At 45.0% G+C, this 22995-nt stretch overlaps 1 protein-coding gene across 1 annotated transcript in view; it reads left to right on the top strand.

Annotated features, from left to right (window-relative positions):
- The window catches only part of LOC310865566 (neurotrypsin), a 53688-nt gene that overhangs the window by 17081 nt on the left and 13612 nt on the right, over nt 1-22995 (top strand). The window contains exons 3-7 of the mRNA XM_083774725.1: nt 5045-5287; nt 12773-12911; nt 13029-13207; nt 17065-17212; nt 21419-21597. Of these exons, the coding sequence (XP_083630851.1) occupies nt 5045-5287; nt 12773-12911; nt 13029-13207; nt 17065-17212; nt 21419-21597 (888 nt within the window). The remainder of the gene's footprint in view (nt 1-5044; nt 5288-12772; nt 12912-13028; nt 13208-17064; nt 17213-21418; nt 21598-22995) is intronic.

Here is a 22995-nt window from a genome sequence, read left to right as displayed (position 1 = left end):
GGATGTGTGGAGTGTTGTCCAGTGTGTTTTAGAGAAGGGAGGAGAGTCTAGGACGTGTGGAGCGTTGTCCAGGGTGTTTTAGGGAAAGGAGAAGAGTCTGGGATGTGTGGAGTGTTGTCCAGGGTGTTTTAGAGAAGGGAGGAGAGTCTAGGACGTGTGGAGCGTTGTCCAGGGTGTTTTAGGGAAAGGAGAAGAGTCTGGGATGTGTGGAGTGTTGTCCAGGGTGTTTTAGAGAAGGGAGGAGAGTCTAGGACGTGTGGAGCGTTGTCCAGGGTGTTTTAGAGAAGGGAGGAGAGTCTAGGACGTGTGGAGCGTTGTCCAGGGTGTTTTAGGGAAAGGAGAAGAGTCTGGCATGTGTGGAGTGTTGTCCAGGGTGTTTTAGAGAATGGAGGAGAGTCTAGGACGTGTGGAGCGTTGTCCAGGGTGTTTTAGGGAAAGGAGAAGAGTCTAGGACGTGTGGAGCGTTGTCCAGGGTGTTTTAGGGAAAGGAGAAGAGTCTGGGATGTGTGGAGTGTTGTCCAGGGTGTTTTAGGGAAAGGAGAAGAGTCTGGGATGTGTGGAGTGTTGTCCAGGGTGTTTTAGCAAAGGGAGAAGCTGAAAATATGTTGTTCCACGCCCCCCCCCCCCCCCAGAAGTAAAGATATGAGTTAAAAACGTTCACTGTGAAAGAATATATATTCAAATATATATATATATATATATTCAAATATATATTCAAAATCTGATCTACAAGCTCGTAGTGCGGCACTCTGTGCGACGCTACGAGCTTGTAGATCTGATATTTTTCAACGGCTAGTTTAAAATGGTAAGTGGTTAAAGAGACTATGAGGCTACACAGATGTGTCCTCGTGACTAAATGGTTTAATGTGTTATAAAAAAAAAGATGTGGGTTTCTTTATGGAGCGCATTAGTGGTTCACTGTGCTTCTGGTTGTTGTTAAGAAAGTGGTTTATGCCTCCAACACCGTTCTCTTTAAAGCAGCGGTACTCACACTGTGGGTCGGGACACCCAGTAGGGTCCCCAAAATATTTTTTCGGGGGGTCTCTAGATGACTTGCTTGCTTAACACAATATTGATCCCTCGGACAGGTATACTCGTCCTATAAATTAATGACGCCCGCACTGTTTTAGTTTCAACAAATAGCCATTAGAGTATGCTGAGGATGGCCCACTATAGGCCTCAAACGCGTTCGCTGTCTGCTTGTCAGAGGTAAATAAATCATGTGAAAAGGACATTTTTTGAGTGCTGGCATTTTCTCCTTTCTCTCACGTATCATGGTCTTTTACTCCTCAGTGGGTTGTGATGATGCATAAACAGTTTTGGAAGCACTGGCTTAAGTTACGTTATTAAACTTTTCCAGGCGGGCGGAGGCCTATATAAACCAAAGAAAGTGTTTTTTCCTCTCATGTGCACTGGGCTGCATTCGGTGGCGGTGCTGTACTGTACCGTAGGTGTTTTTTGAAAATGTAATCATGGAATGGAGTGCAGTGAGGGGCGGGCGGGGGGGGAAAGTGAGCTTCATCTTCAGATGAAGAGACGACTGAGGTAATTACTGGAGTAGCACAGCACTTTGTTAGTCCCACCGGAGGTTTTAAGTACAGCATAGAGGCTCATGGGTAATTTATACGACTGTCAACACCACTCATGACCTGATCAAACCCTTTGCTCTACTAATGTATATGTATGTGTGTAAGGGCTACGATGTGTGCAGCTCCGCTGTGATCAAACCCAGCAGGCCGCTGCTTAATGTATGCATGGTGCGGCGCCCTGCCTGGCTGCGTGGGGGGAGGTGTTTTAGGAAATGCGGTCTAGTTTCTCTTTGAATGTGGGAAATGCAAAAGAATGTTTACAAGCTTACATATGCATAGATTAAAGTTCTCTGTGACAGCTAGATTAAAGTAACCTGACTCCGCCAGCTGGTGGCAGCAGTGAGTTCCTCCTCCTGCTCCCATCTGGTCCCTCTCGGGCAGAGACGATGCACTCCGAGCCATTTCTGACCGGAGAGATATGCGGCCGTATGCGTCCGTTTGCTAGAGGCGAGATCAACGCGAGACTGATGACGTATTGAAGCGCTGCCCACAGTGCAAATGTAAACACAACCTAACAAGACTACAACTCGAAATTATTATGGAGATATATCATCATTTTTGTCCCGCTGCCCAGATCCAGGCAGGAGGAGGAAACTTGTGAACTCAATTAGATTAAAGAGCTCTGCTAGAAAGCGTCATAAACTAGCAATAGAACATTTGTATGTTCAGAAGCATCTTCCACTAAACCATTCACGATCGATATTTCATAAAAATCACACCTGTGCAACCCATTTTTCACCCCTGTGTCAATTATCTAATGTGATCCTGGGCTTTACACACCCTCCGCCAACCTAGTCCCCATATATGGGGCACATGGGGAGAGCAACGGACTTAACTCATGCTTCCTTCATGACTGACTGTTCAAGTTGCTCCTTTACACCTGACAGGGGGGAGTTTCCCTTGTTGGACATAGCGCGTAGAAGGAACACGTTATTCCAACCAGTTCCTTTCCCCTCCATCAGGCGCCCCGGCTGGCCAGGGGGAGGCAGTTTTTAGAGACCAGGATTACTGCATGTTTTTTGTGAGGGTACCTACCCTAGGGGACACGGGGAGAACATGCAAACTCCACACAGAAAGGCCCTTTCGCCAACCCCGCCTTGGGTATGGGCACTGATGACGTGGAGGAGGAAACACGCCGCCAGCACCCACAGCGTCCCGAGTGGGAATCGAACCCAGGACCTTCTAGCTGTGAGACGACAGCACTACAGACTGTGTCACCGTGCCCCTCTGAGGGGTGCTCTTATCATCGTACATCATCATGACGTAAATAGCTGAATATAGGAGGGCCCTCAAAAAGCAAAGGTTGGAGCCTCAATCTGTGATTTCTTCAACGGGTTGGTTGCATGTACAGTAGAACAGCAAGAGAACAATATAGAATAATATCTAAACATAAAAATTCTCTGTGCGTGCGTTCGTGTGTGTTGGCTTTATTCCTTTCCATGCAGTGTGGTGCACTTCCAGCAGTGGGTTTGTTACGTAAAAGGGGACACCACCACGCTGTAGAAATAGGCCACTCCCTGTATTCAAAACGTTATTTTGTATTTGTGTTTTGGACAAACAAATGCATACTTTAATATTGCCCTTCTGTGATCTCTCTCTCTGTCTCTCTTTCTCTGTCCCTCTCTTTCTCTCCCCGTCTCGCTCTCTCGCCGAGCACTCGGTTTTGGCACCGTTTTACTGAGGTTCAGGTTAGGATTAAGGTTAGGTTGAACTGATTAGGCATCGTTTACTGAGGTTACGTTTAGGAATGCCAGGCTGAGAAGTTGGCGCCGGCTGTACGCCTGACTGTGTTCTGAGGCAAGCTTTCTGGTATTCTGGGCAGGTACTGTAGCTCTCTACACACTGTGTGGCTCAGCAAAGATGACACACGCACGCACACACACACACGCACGCACACACACACGTGCCCGGCCGCACACGCATGCACACACGCACAGTGCATATAATATATTTACACAGTCCCTGCAGTGCAGTACAATGCTGTCAGGCAGGTAAAACCCAGCTATAAAACATGAAGTGTGGGTGTGGGGGGGGGGGGGGGGGGGGTGCGCAGAGGAACGGAGAGAGACATTAAAGCAAATAAAAGCAAGCGTGGCAAGAGAGGTTCCTGCTGGAAGGCCATGTGTTGATTGATTGAGCAGTTTGCAGAATGGGTACATTTGTTCGGCTGTGGCTCAGGAGGTAGAGCAGGTCGTCCAATGATCCCTGGGTCGGAGGTTCGAATCCCGGCTCCTCCTGTCCACATGTCGAAGTGTCCTTGGGCAAGACACTGAACCCTACATTGGTCAGTACTGGACCAGTGTCCTCACTTCCCACATTCGCACTCCACGCTGGTGTCGACTGTTCGCCGCTTCACCTCCCAATGTATGAATGAATGAACCATTGTAAAGCGCTTTGAGCACTTGGAAAAGTGCTATAAAAATGCAATTCATTATTATTACTATTTCACATGAAAGCACAACTCAATACAAAGACTGTTACTGTGGACGACGCACTGATAAAGCATTACACTTGTTTACAACAGGGTCCACTTTTTTCAAATCATCAGATGTATTATTAATGCGTGTCCATGTGATGTGTCAAAGTCACCTCTGATATCTATACAGGTTTGCAGACATCTGCAAGCACGGGAGCATTGCATGTTGTTCCGTATGTGGGTCCATTGGTGTGTCTAATCTGCGCGTGCATCCCCTAAACTGTAGGCCTACATAAATATGTACATAACATATCGAGCGGAAACGTCTTATCTCCATATCATAAATGAATGCCCTATATTTCTTACTTCATCATAGTACTGCGCCGAAGAAGTAGCCAAAATAGCCGTTCAACCCATCAGCTTTTCAAAAATACCCGATTACAAGCACACAACGTGTCACGGCAAAAAAAAGGAGAAAAAAAGAGAGAAAATAATTTAGAACATTTTTTTTTTTTTTTAAGATATTTTTTTGCGGCTTACGCCTTTTATTGATTTTTTTTTTGAAGGGACAGACAGTAGGCTGACAGGAAACGGGAGAGAGATGGGCGGATGACATGCAGTAAAGGCCGTGTCGGGTCCGGGAGTCGAACCCGCGGCACACTGCGACTGGATTACCAGTCCGGTGCCCAGACCGTTACGCTACGGCCTGGGCCATTTAGAACATTTTTAACAATACAAATCTGATATAAGGAGGCCCGGGCCAGCCTGGCGGTCCGGGCAGCTATAGGCTAGCTGCTAATCATAACAAGCTTGACCGCGTGCCGCCGTGCCGCAGGTTTGAGTCCGACGACCTTTGATGTCCCCCCCCATCTCTCTCCCCGTTTCCTGTCAAGCTACAATGAGTAAACACAAAAAGCCCCCAGAAATATCTTAAAAAAGAAAAGAAAATCTGACACAAGGAATCTAGTTTTGAAACGAATGGATGAATAATGAACATAACGTATAACATATGTATCACTATTCTGTGTCCCCTCAACAGCTCCTCTGTCGTGCTCGGAGGGCTTCACGGAGCTGGGTTACTACAACGGCTCCGTGTCCCAGACGGACTCGGGCTCCCCGTGCCTGAGGTGGACGGAGTTCCCGGACTACGTGGCCCAGTACCCCGGGCGCGGCCTGGGGGACCACGGCTACTGCCGGAACCCCGACCGCGAGTCCAACCCCTGGTGCTTCTTCAGGCAGAGCTCCGGCGCCATCGGCTGGGCCTTCTGCGACTGTCACCAAGGTGAGTGAGTGGGTCAACTGGACATGTTAGAAATGTTGAGTATGGGTCCCCAGCATGTAGGGCCTTCTGTGACTGTCAGTCACAGACTTAGTCGACTAAATATCCTGATTTTACACGTGGTTGCATGCTGAAAATCGCAGATCTACAAGCTCACATTTGAATGTATTACTGGTATTTTTTTGTTTATATTTAATGTTCTCCTGCACAATATTAATTGTTAACATTAATTAATTAATTAATGTATGCATTTTTCCCCTGTTTTTAACCTTTAACCATGTGCGAAGGTCTGCTATTTTAGTCGCGTTTTTATTTGTTTGACAATATATTTCGTTTTTTTAGTCATCATAGCTTAGTTTTTGTCAGTTAAAATAGTCTGCGAAATGTTTTTGTCATAGTTTCAGTCGACGGAATCAACACTGTAGCACGTAATGGTGAGCTGATGTGTGTGTGTGTGTGTGTGTGTGTGTGTGTGTGTGTGTGTGTGTGTGTGCGTGTGCATGCGTGCGCGCACAAATGGGTGGAAAGTCAAATAACATTATAAAGATAATTTTCAGTCCATTTTCCATTCCATTTGACGTGGAGCATCCCAAACAGTACACTGAAGTACCGGTGTGTGGATACCTAATGAGGTAACCTATACCTTGAAAGGACAGTTTTTGGATGAAGGATTGTACCTATATTTCTCCTGGGAGGCCTACCTGACCTATGACCTTTCAGAACAATACCTATTGTTTGTGTCGGTGTCCTGTGTGCCTGTCTGTGCCCCGCCTCCCTACACAACCGCCATCACGTTTATTTATTACAGAGCACATTTGTGACCCTTTTTGGTACAGAGACAGGCAAAACTAACTGTTCAGGAGAGGAACTGTTTAAAAAAAAAAAAGCAAAATGAGTTAATAGCACTGGCAGACTCTTCACACACACTAGACTGAAAGCATGAGAGAGCATGTCTGAAAGAAAATGTTTTTTTTTTTTTATCGGCCTCAAGTCTAAATGGATTAAAAGAATAGTGGCAGTGTAGTTTGTTCCAGACATGAATGTGGAGCGTTGCTTCTCCACGTTTAGTTAACGATTCTGGCTTTGGAAAGCAGACCTTCTTCTGTCAGACTCTTCCCACTAGACTGGAAATGTATTCTTGGCCCTGAAACTAGTCAATGCTTTATGAACGGCATGCCGTATTTTGAAATCCATTCTTTGACATACAGGGAGCCAGTGTATAAGGGACCTTTAAGAACTGTAGTGACCTTTTAAGAACTCCACTTCCTTGGAATTAAAGGGCCACTTCACAACCGGATCTTATTTTAATGATGTTTAGGACACTAGAAACACTTTGCCTGGGTTTTTTGGGTCAGGAATTCATGTTCTCTGAATTCTCTGAATTCATGATGATCAGTGTCACGTGCCTTCCGGACTACATGGTTGTCTCTTCAGACTGCAGTCAGACCAGCCCCAAAACACAGTCGTCACCTAGAACCTTCGTTGACCACACCCCCACCGCTGCATTCATTTGTTTACTTTGTATCATGGCGTCCAGCATGGAGAAACTGATGTTAGAAATGTTGACTATGGGTCTCCAGCATGGAGAAACTGATGTTAGAAATGTTGAGTATGGGTCCCCAGCATGGAGAAGCTGATGTTAGAAATGTTGAGTATGGGTTCCCAGCATGTAGAAACTGATGTTAGAAAAGTTGAGTATGGGTCCCCAGCATGGAGAAGCTGATGTTAGAAATGTTGAGTATGGGTCCCCAGCATGTAGAAACTGATGTTAGAAAAGTTGAGTATGGGTCCCCAGCATGTAGAAACTGATGTTAGAAAAGTTGAGTATGGGTCCCCAGCATGTAGAAACTGATGTTAGAAAAGTTGAGTATGGGTCCCCAGCATGGAGAAGCTGATGTTAGAAATGTTGAGTATGGGTCCCCAGCATGTAGAAACTGATGTTAGAAAAGTTGAGTATGGGTCCCCAGCATGTAGAAACTGATGTTAGAAAAGTTGAGTATGGGTCCCCAGCATGTAGAAACTGATGTTAGAAAAGTTGAGTATGGGTCCCCAGCATGTAGAAACTGATGTTAGAAAAGTTGAGTATGGGTCCCCAGCATGGAGAAGCTGATGTTAGAAATGTTGAGTATGGGTCCCCAGCATGTAGAAACTGATGTTAGAAAAGTTGAGTATGGGTCCCCAGCATGTAGAAACTGATGTTAGAAAAGTTGAGTATGGGTCCCCAGCATGTAGAAACTGATGTTAGAAAAGTTGAGTATGGGTCCCCAGCATGTAGAAACTGATGTTAGAAAAGTTGAGTATGGGTCCCCAGCATGTAGAAACTGATGTTAGAAAAGTTGAGTATGGGTCCCCAGCATGTAGAAACTGATGTTAGAAATGTTGAGTATGGGTCCCCATCATGTAGAAACTGATGTTTGAAATGTTAGTATGGTTCCCCAGCATGTAGAAACTGCCGGATGCTAACTTGCATATGTTGAGCAATTTTCATAATTGGCATAATATGTGACCATACCATAAGGAAAATAAATCTTAATTTCATTATGCTTTAAGTAGCATGTGACCTGTCTCGTCATTGTCCGCTCCATCGATCCGTCAGCTGGGTGACAATAATTATGTCCTTTACAACCCCTGCTTCCTGGCTGTGGAGTGGATGATGTAACATGATGTCTGAAGTCTTTGTGCTTTGTGCTTTGTGCTGACCTATCAGCACCCTGCGGTGTTGTCTGTCTGCTTTGTGCTGACCTATCAGCACCCTGCGGTGTTGTCTGTGACTCTGTCTGCTTTGTGCTGACCTATCAGCACCCTGCGGTGTTGTCTGTCTGCTTTGTGCTGACCTATCAGCACCCTGCGGTGTTGTCTGTGACTCTGTCTGCTTTGTGCTGACCTATCAGCACCCTGCGGTGTTGTCTGTCTGCTTTGTGCTGACCTATCAGCACCCTGCGGTGTTGTCTGTGACTCTGTCTGTTTTGTGCTGACCTATCAGCACCCTGCGGTGTTGTCTGTGACTCTGTCTGCTTTGTGCTGACCTATCAGCACCCTGCGGTGTTGTCTGTGACTCTGTCTGTTTTGTGCTGACCTATCAGCACCCTGCGGTGTTGTCTGTGACTCTGTCTGCTTTGTGCTGACCTATCAGCACCCTGCGGTGTTGTCTGTGACTCTGTCTGCTTTGTGCTGATCTATCAGCACCCTGCGGTGTTGTCTGTGACTCTGTCTGCTTTGTGCTGATCGCTGATCTATCAGCACCCTGCGGTGTTGTCTGTGACTCTGTCTGTTTTGTGCTGACCTATCAGCACCCTGCGGTGCTGTCTGTCTGCTCTGTCTGACACATACTGTAGACAGGTCCCTGTCTGTCTGTCTGTCTGCTTCCCCAGGCTGAAGACAGGTGCCTGTCTGTCTGTCTGTCTGCTTCCCCATGCTGTAGACAGGTGCCTGTCTGTCTGTCTGCGCCCCCAGGCTGTAGACAGGTGCCTGTCTGTCTGTCTGCGCCCCCAGGCTGTAGACAGGTGTTGATGGGACATTTTAGATGCTGTGATTATCGGTCTGCTCGCTGTCTAGCTTTCACTCTGTCTCGTCAATCACATGCTTCAATGAGTGTGTGTGTGAGTGTTTGTGTGTACTCGACTCGTAATGCGATACTTGTGAGGTGCCAAATGTCTCCACATCCACGAGTATAGTAGAATTGAAGCGATATCAAATCAAATCAAACTTTATTTGTATAGCACATTTTCTAACGACCGAGGTCGAACCAAAGTCATCACATCACAGAGCATAATAACATACATATTACATAGAGGCAAAAAAAGAGAAGAAGAGGATAATAAGACAGAGAAAAGCAAAAAGGAAGGAAAAGCATTAAAAACAAAGTGCCAAAACTGAGCAGCATATCGCTCCCGATAGACATCGGCAAAATGAGTTTTTTAGAGCTTACAATTAGGAAAATATTCAGGTTGGGATTAGTGTCAGGATTGGAGTTATGCCTGGGTCATACTTAGTTTTTAACATGGCAAGTGCTGTGAGTGTGAGCTTGTAGATCAGCTATTTTCAGTGCAAAATATATTTTGAGGTGGTTGCACACTGGTGCATTTTTTTCGCTGCATTTTGCAGCTCAAATCTCACCTTGGAAAGCATGAGTGTCTATTTCAAACAAAGTGTTTTGACTGGGGGGGTCATATTTTGACAGCAGGAATTGCCTGTCATAATTTGACCCCCCAGTATCAGGAGGTATTAGGATGTTGATATTCATTCATCAACCAACACTCCCCACTCAGTCACTAGACAGTAGAAAGTAGTAGGGCAAGTAGGCTATCACTATAGCTGTCAGCCTATCACCAACACCTCACTAGACAGTAGAAAGTAGTAACTATCACTATAGCTGTCAGCCTGTCACCAACACCTCACTAGACAGTAGAAAGGCTATCACTATAGCTGTCAGCCTGTCACCAACACCTCACTAGACAGTAGAAAGGCTATCACTATAGCTGTCAGCCTGTCACCATCACCCCACTAGACAGTAGAAAGTAGTATATGCGCGTGTGTGTGCGTGCGTGCGTGCGTTTGTGTGTGTGTGTGCGTGCGTGCGTGCGTGTGTGTGTGTGTGTGTGTGTGCGTGACGTGTGTGTGCGTGTACTGTATGTGTGTTTGTGGCACAGACGGTAAAACCCCCAGGCCAACCTCAATCTGTGCAATTATCCCAAATAATCAAAGCACAAGCCTCAAAGTTCACGACAGTGTCTGATTGGTGTGAAATCCCAATACACTCATGGGTTGAGAATCATGGGTTGTTAGTCTATTATTTGTCTCTTCTCACCTTTTTATAGTCATGAATGTTATTGTCTCCACCAGCCGAAGGCATGGGGAGAGTATGTTTTGCACTCCGTCCGTCCGTCCGTGTGTCCGTGTGTCCGTGTGTCCGTGTGTCCGTCCGTGACCAGCTAATCTCAGCCACCGTTAACCCGGTCGATGCCAAATTCTGCACACACACTCCCTGGATGCCAACCATGAACCTCTGCCCCAAACTTTCCAGAACGGCCTGTTATAGCGCCACCAGGAGGCCGCTTTGTGCAAAACAGGTTTTTGCACAGCACACCTACAGATTTTGTCCAAACATCACGCAAATTGGTACACAGTCTCTCTAGAGCCATTCAACCAAACCGGTCTTTCATATTTCTCACACTCCATCCTGATTGGTTAAGATTGGCTTCCAAAGTTCACAGGAGTGCTCAGTTTCAAACAAAATGCTGCAAATCATGAACACATCGCGTGATTTCCGTGAAATTGTGCACCCACATTCCCACTAGGCCGAGGACAAAATGCCACATGAACAATTTCAGCTCAGCCTCAAGGTGGCGCTATAACTGGCCGAAAAGTGTTTTTACCTCTAACTGCACGGATCTGTGGATAACCTGGTGGAGACCTGTGCCCAGAAGGGCACTTTTTCTAGTATTTCTTTCTTTTGCACTTTTGTCACTTCATCATAGTATATCAAAGTATATCGAATCGATATGTAAATGACAACATATTATATCGTTTGACTTTGTATTGTTGTTGTTTTGCAATGCAAATAATCAATTCTATAGATACTATGTATTTGTACGTTGCATTTAGCAATTTTAATAAGAATAAATAAAAAGAGGGGTTTAATTACTTTTCCATTCAATATCCTTACAATATCGATAAATGTGTGTATTCTCTGTGTTCATGTCAAGGTGTGGGTTTTGTCCATATAATTATGTTCAAATACAATGTCCATGTATTTGCCAGATAATCACTGTGTTTTTGAGGGGCGCTATCCCCTATACAGCTTTTAATGTTTGTCTTTCAACGATGCTTGTTTAAGAGAACGCCATAGACAATAAAGATAAATGTAATGTTTGTGTTGAGGACTAAAACAAACATTAGCACCCGTTGCTTAAAAAAGACATTACGTTGTAATTGATGTTGTAAGAGGATAAGAGCGCCTCTCACTTCACACGGGTGTGATTTTTACTTATTCATATCCATATTAATATACGTTTCCCTTAATAAACCTGCATTATCCACTCGTTTCCTGTTTTAAATCATTGAATCGTATCGCCATGAATGAAACGATATCGTCCATGTATCGTGCTATGTATCGTATCGCTGTTAAAAATGCATCAGATTCATTACACACCTACTCTATTCCTCTCCTCTCCTCTCCTCTCCTCTCCTCTCCTCTTTTATTAATCACTTACAAATCCCTCTTTGGGCTGGGTCCATTATATTTGACAGAGCTACTTCACCCCAGGGTATACACAAGTCAACTTAGGTCTTCTGATAAAGGCTTTCTTATCATCCCTGCAACTAAGGTCAGATTCTCACCTAATACTTCGGTAGACTCAGATCCATATGGGCGGGGAAATTGGATTCTTGCATATTTAATTGGCTGCGGTTTGCCTTCACACTGTCATTCGCAGCAATTGGAAACGCAGCAGGGGGGACCTTTATCAATGTGTTCCATTCATAAACTATAGCCTACACAGTGAAATCTATGGTGATAAAATTACACTCATAACGTGCATGTGTCGTGCCGACTCTCTCTCTCTCTCTACGCACGCAGCCGCCACACACTGTTCTTTTGGGCATGCAGTACAGCGCTGCATGAGCGCACTGATATAACTCCCCAGTCCCACACAGTGACAGCACTCCATGTTTACGGCACGCACAGACAGACAGACAGAATATTATGTAGGCTATAATACACTGCAGTGTTTTTATGTGTTTTCTTAAGCAATTGATTAATGTACACGTCCTCATTTCGATCAGGGCTTCAGTCTCCTTACTCGACCGTCTATCCACAGTAACGGGACATCTTTGCGCTGTGTAAAATATGCCTTCTTCGTCTCCAACTGTGTTCAGCTCCTCACCCGCCACATTATGTTTGCTTCATTTCCTTTATTTACTGCGGATTGCATTCACACCTGCACCGAATCGTAGTCAAGTGCGATTCGAAGCGAAGCGAAACCCACGTTTTTGGGCGGAGTAAAATGCGGTTATTTGCTGCGCATTAGGATTCGAATGAGCCTTCACACCTGCCAAACGAAGCGCACTTTCTGACAATGCGCAGCAGGATACGTTTTAATCGCAGCAAAGCTCTCTCGTATGAATGTGACCTTAGATGAGAACTAAAGGCGATCGAGCCTTCTCAGCTATGGCACCCACACTCTGGAACGAGTTACCTATGAACCTAAAAAATGCAGAGTCAGTCGACACTTTCAAAAAGTTAAGACACACCTATATCGTAAATATTTTGGTCCATTATAGTGAGTATCTCTATTGTGTCTTGTTCTGCCTGTATTTATTTTCATGAATTGTTTTCTGTTGCTTGTTTCTTATTGTTTTCGCTGTTTTGCTGTTGACTGTGTTTTTCTTGTTTTATTTTTATTATTTTACTGTGTACAGCACCTTGTAACGATTGTTTTGAAAGGCGCTTTACAAATCAAATTACCTTACCTTACCTCTCCTCTCCAGGTGTTGCCAGGTTGGTGGGGGGTGTGTCTGGCCAGAGCGGTCGGGTGGAGGTGTACCTGAACGGCCAGTGGGGGGCGGTGTGTGACACCCACTGGACGGACCGTGATGCCAGTGTCATGTGCAGACAGCTGGGACTGGGGTGAGACTGTTAGCCAATTAGGATGGAATATGAAATATCAGACAGATCCGTCTTGAACACATGACTATAGAGATACTGTGTAACAATTTGTGGGACGTCCTCGTGTTTTCAATGCAGGGAGATCGGAACGGCGCTGCAGCACTCCTACTTCGGACCCGGCTCGGGACTCTTCCACTACGAGCGGCTGGGTTGCCGCGGCGACGAGACATCGTTGCTGGAGTGCCGGAGCAGGAAGTTTGTGACCAGCGACTGTAACCACGGCAACGAGGCAGGGGTGGTGTGCGCCGCGCCCGAGGGTGAGTCAGGGTGTGCTGTGTAAGGAGGAGGAGTGACCACCCAAAGTTCTGTAGACCACACATAAAGGGGTGGTCGCATACTCACCTTTCAGGTGATCAATACGTGGGCAACTGGCGGCCCGGGGGCCACATGCGGCCCCCACCTTCACTTGATGTGGCCCTCAGGTTAATATCCAAACATTGATATGTTATTGAGTTCACCTAATTACTAGTAAAAATGTTATTGTCTTTTTTATGTCCAATGTTTAGTTAATGTTTAGTATTTAGTTAACTAAATGCAATTTAAATTAAATAACATTTTAACTTTTCAGGATTCCCATTCAAAAACGGCAAACTGATTCAAGGATTTAAATTCAAATATTGTCACGTACTGTGTGGAAATTGTCAAATATTACGTAAGAAAGAGGGAACATTGGTGGAAATTGGTGATCTATTCTCCAACCTCCCAACGACTGAGCTATTTTCACTATTTACCTGTGGAACCAAGTCAAACTAAACTAAATGTACTGTCTCCAGTCCAAGTGCTTGTCGGGGTGGCGGGGGGGACCCCCAGTTCCCCCAAAATAACGACATTATCATTTTATTTGCAGCCTGGAAGGTTTAAGAAGCAGTGGCTGAGTTTCATCTTTGAAGTGAAGCAGATCCAAACAGCTATGAAAGACCTCTAGAGAGGAACAGTACAACAACAACAACTGTACTTATTATTAATTCAGACGTCGGTAGAGTGCAGGCCTGTACAGGACACGGTACATGTTGTTATGGCACGTAAAGAACCAGTCACACGTCGCACGCACGCACGCACATACGGTACATGCATGCGCATTTTGATATCTTTTTTTGGATAATAATAGTAGTTTTAATAATAATAGTTTGTATTAGTTTCAGTGTTAGTTTTTTTTTCATACTTTGTGATATTTGGCAGGTGCAGGATTCAAAGAGGTCAGAGTAAGTAGGCCTATTGTGTAATGAAAACTCAACAAAAGATACCATTTAAAAAACAATATACAGTATTCAGATACTGTTGGTAACGAGAATTAAACTAAGGCATTTCAGTTTTTATTTTATTTTAAACAATACAGTTTAAGTTAGTTATCACTTTTTTATATATATATTTTTTTTTCTCCAATTTTAGTATTCGTTACTTTTTTGGTTAAATGACACGTAGCCTGCGGAGTTAGTTCAGTCAGTCACACTCGAGGGAGTTCATGTCGTTCTCAAAGACGCATACTATACTCAAGGGGTTAACATGCTGCATTACTATGTGGGTGTATTCAGTGTGTGCAAGACCCACATGTCATTCTGCTGATGTGGCAGTCAGCTGACCATTTGGGCAGGCTACTTAAGCTCACTAGTCTGCATGCCATTCCTGCCTTCCTTCTGCATATGGTTCCTGGTTGCTGTGATGTGATGTTTGCTCCCACCGCCACCCCAGCACCACCGGTGGGCTCTGTTATTTATGCTCCCCATGGGGGTTTTATTGTATATTTATCTCCCTGCTCTTAATGTTTTATGCTGGTGCTTAATCGTGCCGAGCAGGGAGAAAATCCAGCAGAGCCGAACGCCAAGTCAAATATCATATGCACACTTGTATTCTCATTCTATAATAAATATTGGTTAAATCTATTTGTGAGTTGTCTGACTGAACTATACTGTGCATGCATCAGCATAAACAGTGTGGAGCAGTAGTGGACCCGAGGGAATCCTATCGTAGCGTACACACTTCCTGCTGTGCAGGGCAACGCCAGCACCGCGCTACACTCCATTTAGTCTCCGTCGCCTGGACACCTCGTATGTCCGAAAAACTGTTGCTTTTCAGGACCATTCAAATTCCAAAAGTAGCAGATCTAGCTTGTGGATATTCTACAGTTGATGCTGTTGTGTGACGCTGTAGTTATGATTAACGTAGAACGTGAATTTATGAAAACAAACAAAAAACACAAAAGTTCAAACATGGAGATAAGTGGTTTCTGCCCGACAGCAACGATTTGTAATGTCCCAACTGGGGACCAGGAATGTGTGTGTGTGTGTGTGTGTGTGTGTGTGTGTTGGGATGTGACCATGTGTTTATGTCATCATGTGTGTGTGTGTAGCTGACATGCACATACCATGTGTGCATTTTCTACATGTGTCGCAGGTGTGGCAAGGGTGGTGTGTGTGTGTGTTAGGGAGAATCTGCCCAGAACTCCCCCCACATCTCTCTCTCTCTCTCTCTCTCTCTCTGTGTCATAATGTACCGGACTGAACACATCTCTCTCTCTCTCTCTCTCTGTGTCATAATGTACCGGACTGAATTATTCACTCTGACTACTAAATATACACAAACACACACGCACGCACGCACGCACGCATGCACGCACGCACACACACACACACACACACACACACACACCTGCCACTCGGAGTGTCCTGCCAATGTGGTGTTCACATACTTTCCTTGCATAACTGCATGGTCTGTCCCGATCTGAATCTCTCTCTCTCTCTCTCTCTCTCTCTCTCTCTCTCTCTCTCTCTATATATATATATATATATCTATATATATATCCTTTTTTCCCATTCTTTATCCCTCTTTCTCTTTGTCCTATCTAATCTCTCTGTCTCTGTCTCTCTCTCTCTCTCTCTGTCTCTCTCTCTCTCTCTCTCTCTCTCTCTCTGTCTCTCTCTCTCTCTAAACCTCATGTCGGTTCTAGTGTGAAGTGTCCTGCCCAAACTTTGAAAAATAGACATTGGGGGGTTTTCAGGAGGGTCAGGAGGTGAGGTGACTCCTGGATCGGGTTTTCTGGTTTGTGTGTGAGGTTGTATATCTGTGCTCGTCATCATCATCATCATCATCATCACAGTCTACACTGCTGACGTATTTTGATGGTAATTGATAGCGTCTCATAGTGAGAGGAGCAGTTGTTAGCATAGCGCTGGCACTGCGCCAGGGCCTCTGTGCTCACTGTCATAGGATGCTGTAAACAGATGCCATGCTTAATTGAGACGAAAACAAAAACAATGTAGTATCGGTGGTGCACTGGTGCTGCGTTGCACTCCACAAGTCCTAGACTCTTCTCCCTTCTCTAAAACACACAGGACAACGCTCCACAAGTTCCAGACTCTTCTCCCTTCACTAAAACATCCTGGACAACACTCCACACGTCCTAGACTCGTCTCCCTTCCCTAAATCACCCTGGACAACGCTCCACATGTCCTAGACTCTTCTCCCTTCCCTAAAGCTCCACACGTCCTAGACTCTTCTCCCTTCCCTAAATCACCCTGGACAATGCACCACACGTCCTAGACTCTCCTCCCTTCCCTAAATCACCCTGGACAACGCTCCACACGTCCTAGAGTCTTCTCCCTTCCCTAAATCACCCTGGACAATGCTCCACACGTCCTAGACTCTTCTCCCTTCCCTAAATCACCCTGGACAACGCTCCACATGTCCTAGACTCTCCTCCCTTCCCCCAAAACACCCTGGGCAGCGCTCCACACGTCCTAGACTCACAAACTGTGGAATTAAGTCTCCATTGCAGTCAGAACTGCAGACAGACTTCCAGTTTTCCACTGCATCTGCGTCTGTACACTCACCTCTTCAGACTCCACCTACTTACTGTATGCAGATATATCTTGGTCACTTATTCTGTTGTTGTATTTCTTAGATTTCTTAGAATGTTTTTTAGATGGCATGTTGTTTAGAATAAATGTATTCTAAACAAAATATCCTGGGCTGAATGCGGAAATACAGATAAATAAATGCATCTCTGACCAAATAAACTGATCTGATTGGTCAGACCACTGTTAATTTTTTTGTTATTTCCGCATCTTTTGTATAACCTTGTTCGCTACATTAACGTCACTCACCCTGTCTTCCTCAGGCATTGGCGCCCCCCTGAGGCTGGTAGGAGGTCTGGAGGACTTTGAGGGTCGCGTGGAGGTGTTCCATGGCGGCCGCTGGGGGACCATCTGTGACGACCAGTGGGACGACATCGATGCCGAGGTGGTCTGCCGACAGCTGGGCCTGGGGTACGCATAACGATTTTACTAACTAGCCCTTAATTACCCGGAATACCGCGGGGGTACTGCGCCCGGTGGTCGCGGTGGGTACTGCGCCCTGGGTGCGTTTTCACATTTTTAATTCACTAATAAATTCATTATTAATTTATAATTTAATAGTTAAATTGGAAAAGGGGCTTTGTTACGCCCTCCATATTATTATGGTCAATGCCTGTGTGAAATGTGGGAGTGATTGGTGCAGGCAGTGAGGAGCTACGGCAGTGACAGTGACACTCAGGTGCTATTTACACGAGGATGGTGTTCATAGAAAACGGCAAAATAAAGTATCGTTTGCTGCTGTCATTTAGACGAGAACCATGTTCTCAGGAGGTGAAAACGCAACAAAGTGAAACCACCTTCCAGAGTGGAAATCTTTGAGAACGCTGTTTTATCCCTTCTCCGTGTAAACAGGCGAAACGGTGAATCCGCAAAACTTATGACATCATGGCTCACGTTGGCTCACAGCGCATATGTTTATTACATTGATGCAGAGCCATATATTATATAATAGAGTTCCTGAACAAGCCTCCCTCCTCGCCTACAAAGTGCTGCTCATCAGCGATGGTGAATGTAAAACCATGATGTAAAAAGCCTTATGTAGCCTAATGTATTATAAAATATATAACCATCCCGTGGCGCGTTTTGCCTGCATGCTCTGGGCTGCGCCTGTCAGCCCAGAGCAGTGTTGCGCGGCACTGTTTTTTTGGCAAATCTAAGCCAGCAAATTTAAGACGATCTCTTCAAAATAAAAGTACCCTCTAGAGTATTTAAAAAAAGTTATTTGCACATTAAAACTACAAATTAAGCATTTAAATGATGCTGTAAGACACACATTATGTTTCTGTGTTATTTAATTACTTATTTTTACACAGAAACATAATGTGTGTCTTTACAATAACTGTAATGTAATAATAATACTAATAATGTAATGTAATAATTATTTAATTAACTAAACTTTTATTCTGAAAGCAACCAAATGTCTTAAATTTGCTAGCTCTCAAACAGGAAGTTCTAGATTTGCCAAAAAGACGGAGCCGTGTTGCGCAGGCTTGCATGAAGGGGTTCTTCTTCTTGTACGTGGGTGACTGGTCTATTTGGCAGCGTTATCGCCACCTAGCGACATTATAGCATAATAGCACATTATAGCATAACGTGTGCGTTCTCGTGTAAAGGGTAAAAAAAAAGAGAGAACACAACGGGACTTTGCCGTTTTATCTGGAGATGGTCCTCGTGTAAATAGCACCTCAGACACACATTCAGACATTCAGACATTTGGTTAATTATAGTATGATGAAGAGATGGTCTATAGACAACCATTTAGTTTTCATCAGTGAAACATTTTCGACGAACATTTTTTGTCTTGGTTTTAGTCGACGAAATCAACACTGATTTTGACCCGGAAGTCACATTATGGACCAGCCCTGGCCTTTGAGAGTCCTCAGAGCGCCACCATGAGGCTGACTAAGGCAAACCGTTGGCTGTGCTCCTGTAGCGAGGCTGGACCGAGCACTCTGACGAGGAGACGTGCGGTCGGTTTGTGGACGGTTGGGGTTTTATACGGAGATGTCGGAGCATTAAATCTAGTGGATGGAATGTAGACCATGAATGATTTATGGAGCCAACGCAGTGTGGGAGCGCTCTGCACCGTTTGTGGTACGGAACTGTGTGTGAGTGTGTGTGTGCGTGTGTGAGTGTGTGAGTGTGCGCATGTACAGTATGTGTGAACCATCTTTCACCAAAAGAGCAAAACAACTGCCCACAAGGATAATGGAACCACAAAAAGGTCCATTGTTCTGGACGGAGGAAACGGCTCATTCTTAAGGTTAAATAAAAAAAAATTACAGTTAGGGTTTCATTTATGTAAAGATTGAGGTAATGGGGTCAGGGAAAGGGACAGGGATTTGGAGGGTTGTGTTTAGGGGACATGGTTGCGTTAGGATTAGGTTGGACCAGCAGGTTAAATAAAAAAAGGCCTCATAAAGATAGTGTCTGAACTTCTGTAATGTAAGGTATTCAACTGTTCCTTCATTCAGTAATTCTGGGCTCACAGAGCCATCCTGTTATCATTGTTCGTCATGCACTTGAGCCACTTTGTAATTTATTTGACTTTGAGTATTAAAAGAAATACTCTTTTATGAGCGGTGTTGTTCTTTCATACATGTTACGGGCAGTAAACGCCTAGACTTCAGAACAGTCCGTAACAAGTTGGGGTCGAGTTCACCTGGACCCATTTGTATGGTTAAATAAATATTTTGTATGGGTTTTTGTGTGTGTGTGTGTGTGTGTGTGTGTGTGTGTGTGTGTGTGTGTGTGTGTGTGTGTGTGTGTGTGTGTGTGTGTGTGTGTGTGTGTGTGTGTGTGTGTGTGTGTGTGTGTGTGTGTGTGTGTGTGTGTGTGTGTGTGTACGTGCGTGTCCGTGTGTACGTGCATGTAATTCCATCCTGTCTTCCTCATTCGTCCTGGCAACGTCCTACCGTACTAATATCCATCCCATGACATCAAAATATTCTGAGTTGGCTCTCTTCTTCTTCCTCTCTCTCTCTCTCTCTCTCTCTCTCTCTCTCTCTCTCACTATGACCCAATAAAAACTAGTTCCTTCAGATCAAATATTCATGTCTCATCCTCAGCCCAGTCGTATAGCAACAGAGAGACATACATTTAGAGCTCTCTGTTTGACAGGGCTTCCAGCTTGGCTCTCAGTGGAGACAAATGGAAAAAGCAGTCATATTTTTAACACACTTAAAAAGACCAGCTGGTTTATTAGACATGGCCCACTATGTGTGTGTCCTGGAAGAAGTCATACTGTGTATATACTCCCATTTTGATGCACTTTTTGAGAGGTTTGGGTTGTTTTCTTACCTTATTATGGTCAAACTAGTCCATTCCATGAGTTATTTCGCTCTGTTGTTGTTTATTAGCAATTAAGAAATAAAAACAGTCGCTCATTGACTTAACGAGGAAACAGCTCTCAAAGTCACTCTAGCACATAAACCAACGCAACAAAAGCTGATTCTGACAGTTTCAGGAAAACTCATGCAGTTTTATTTTCGTCTTTTAAGATAGATTTATAACGTTACTATTTTGGTTGGAGATATACTGAAGCAGTATTCCGGCGTTCCCAACTCTCGCGGGGACATCTTGCGAGGTTTCGTTTGTAAACAAGTCTCCACACTGTTTGAGATGCACCCAGCTGCAGCCTCGCATACGAGTAGTCCCAGACACTTCTTCTAAAGTGTCTTCTAAACTTCTAAAGTGTCTCCCTCAAACACGTCGATTGTGTATGTTTTTAGTGACAAGCGCACAAGATCAAATCCATTTGTTTTCATCCCCGTCGTGGCTCAACGGCATTCCAATAATATGCTTCAGGAGTGTGTGTACAGTTTTGGTCCAATCAGATTGTTTCTTACTCAACGTGAACAGCAGTGATTAGGTCGGTGTAGGCATACCTACCGGATCTTCTTTCTACACAAATTAGTCAAAACAAGACAAAATTTACATTTCTTATTAAAAATAAAACCGCATGAGTTTTCCTGATGTCATATAAACTGTCAGAATCAGCTTTTGTTGCATTGGTTTTTGTGCTAAAAGAGTGACTTTGAGAGCTGTTTCCCCGTTGCAATGGAAGTCAATGAGCGACAGTTTTTATTTCTTAAATTGCTAATAAACAACACATAATAATAATAAGGTAAGAAAACAACCCAAACCTCTCAAAAAGTGGTCTTACCCTTTAAAGGAGTTAACACTTCTGGTGCCGCCATAGTTTTTCAGAATAAGTGAGTGCTAGAGTGCCAAGCAGATGAGATTTTACTCTGAAAACCCCCGCCTTCCATTTTCCGCATAGTCTCAGACTGAGCCTCCTCCCCACTTCCGTTTCGTCTTTACAGTCGCGCGAATTGATCCTTATATAAATATAAATCATCTAAGTATATATAGCTTGCTGCTTAGCAGAAATGGAAATAGTTCTCTATTTTGTTCATTTGGTGACAAACGTATATTTTTAATTCCCTGAAAAATTAACATTTTGGAGTTGGTGGTTTCTTCCCGGCAGTAGAGATGTAATATAATACTTGCACTACCAAAATAAAGGTACAAAACTAGGAGACAATAACATGGGAGACATCGAGTACTTCTTTCACCACATGATATGTGTTGTCTGTCCTTCTCGTCCCGCTCCAGAGGCGTCCCCAGAGCGTGGGGTTGGGGACACTTCGGTCAGGGCGCGGGGCCCATCCTGCTGGACGGGGTCCAGTGCACGGGCAACGAGCTGTCCCTGGAGGAATGTCCCCACAACGCCTGGGAGCAGCACAACTGTGACCACATGGAGGACGCCGGAGTATCCTGCAACCCCTACACAGGTCAGCGCTGGACACTCGCTACATTCACTCAACCCCTACACAGGTCGGCGCTGGACACTCGCTACATTCACTCAACCCCTACACAGGTCAGCGCTGGACACTCGCTACATTCACTCAACCCCTACACAGGTCAGCGCTGGACACTAGCTACATTCACTCAACCCCTACACAGGTCAGCGCTGGACACTCGCTACATTCACTCAACCCCTACACAGGTCAGCGCTGGACACTAGCTACATTCACTCAACCCCTACACAGGTCAGCGCTGGACACTCGCTACATTCACTCAACCCCTACACAGGTCATCGCTGGACACTAGCTACATTCACTTAACCCCTACACAGGTCAGCGCTGGACACTAGCTACATTCACTCAACCCCTACACAGGTCAGCGCTGGACACTAGCTACATTCACTCAACCACTACACAGGTCAGCGCTGGACACTAGCTACATTCACTCAACCCCTACACAGGTCAGCGCTGGACACTCGCTACATTCACTTATTCTCAACCCCTACACAGGTCAGCGCTGGACACTCGCTACATTCACTCAACCCCTACACAGGTCAGCGCTGGACACTCGCTACATTCACTCAACCCCTACACAGGTCAGCGCTGGACACTCGCTACATTCACTCAACCCCTACACAGGTCAGCGCTGGACACTCGCTACATTCACTCAACCCCTACACAGGTCAGCGCTGGACACTCGCTACATTCACTCAACCCCTACACAGGTCAGCGCTGGACACTAGCTACATTCACTCAACCCCTACACAGGTCAGCGCTGGACACTAGCTACATTCACTCAACCCCTACACAGGTCAGCGCTGGACACTAGCTACATTCACTCAACCCCTACACAGGTCAGCACTGGACACTAGCTACATTCACTCAACCCCTACACAGGTCAGCGCTGGACACTCGCTACATTCACTCAACCCCTACACAGGTCAGCGCTGGACACTCGCTACATTCACTCAACCCCTACACAGGTCAGTGCTGGACACTCGCTACATTCACTCAACCCCTACACAGGTCAGCGCTGGACACTCGCTACATTCACTCAACCCCTACACAGGTCAGCGCTGGACACTCGCTACATTCACTTAGTCTCAACCCCTACACAGGTCAGCGATGGACACTCACTACATTTATTAGTAACTAAGTACTTTTACTTAAGTACTGTACTTAAGTACAATTTTGAGGTATTTATACTTTACTTGAGTATTTCCAATTTCCAGTACTTTTACTTCCACTCCATTACATCTCAGAGGCAAATGTTGTACTTTTATTCCACTACAATTATTTTCAAAGCAAAGTTACTAGTTACTTTGTAGATTTTGATTATTATTACTAAACATGATACAGTATTATAGCCACTTCATTTTGGCCATT

This window comes from Protomyctophum parallelum, assembly GCF_964188405.1.
Source record: "Protomyctophum parallelum genome assembly, chromosome: 10".
Lineage (NCBI taxonomy): Eukaryota > Metazoa > Chordata > Actinopteri > Myctophiformes > Myctophidae > Protomyctophum > Protomyctophum parallelum.
This window is presented reverse-complemented; position numbering and strand designations above follow the sequence as displayed.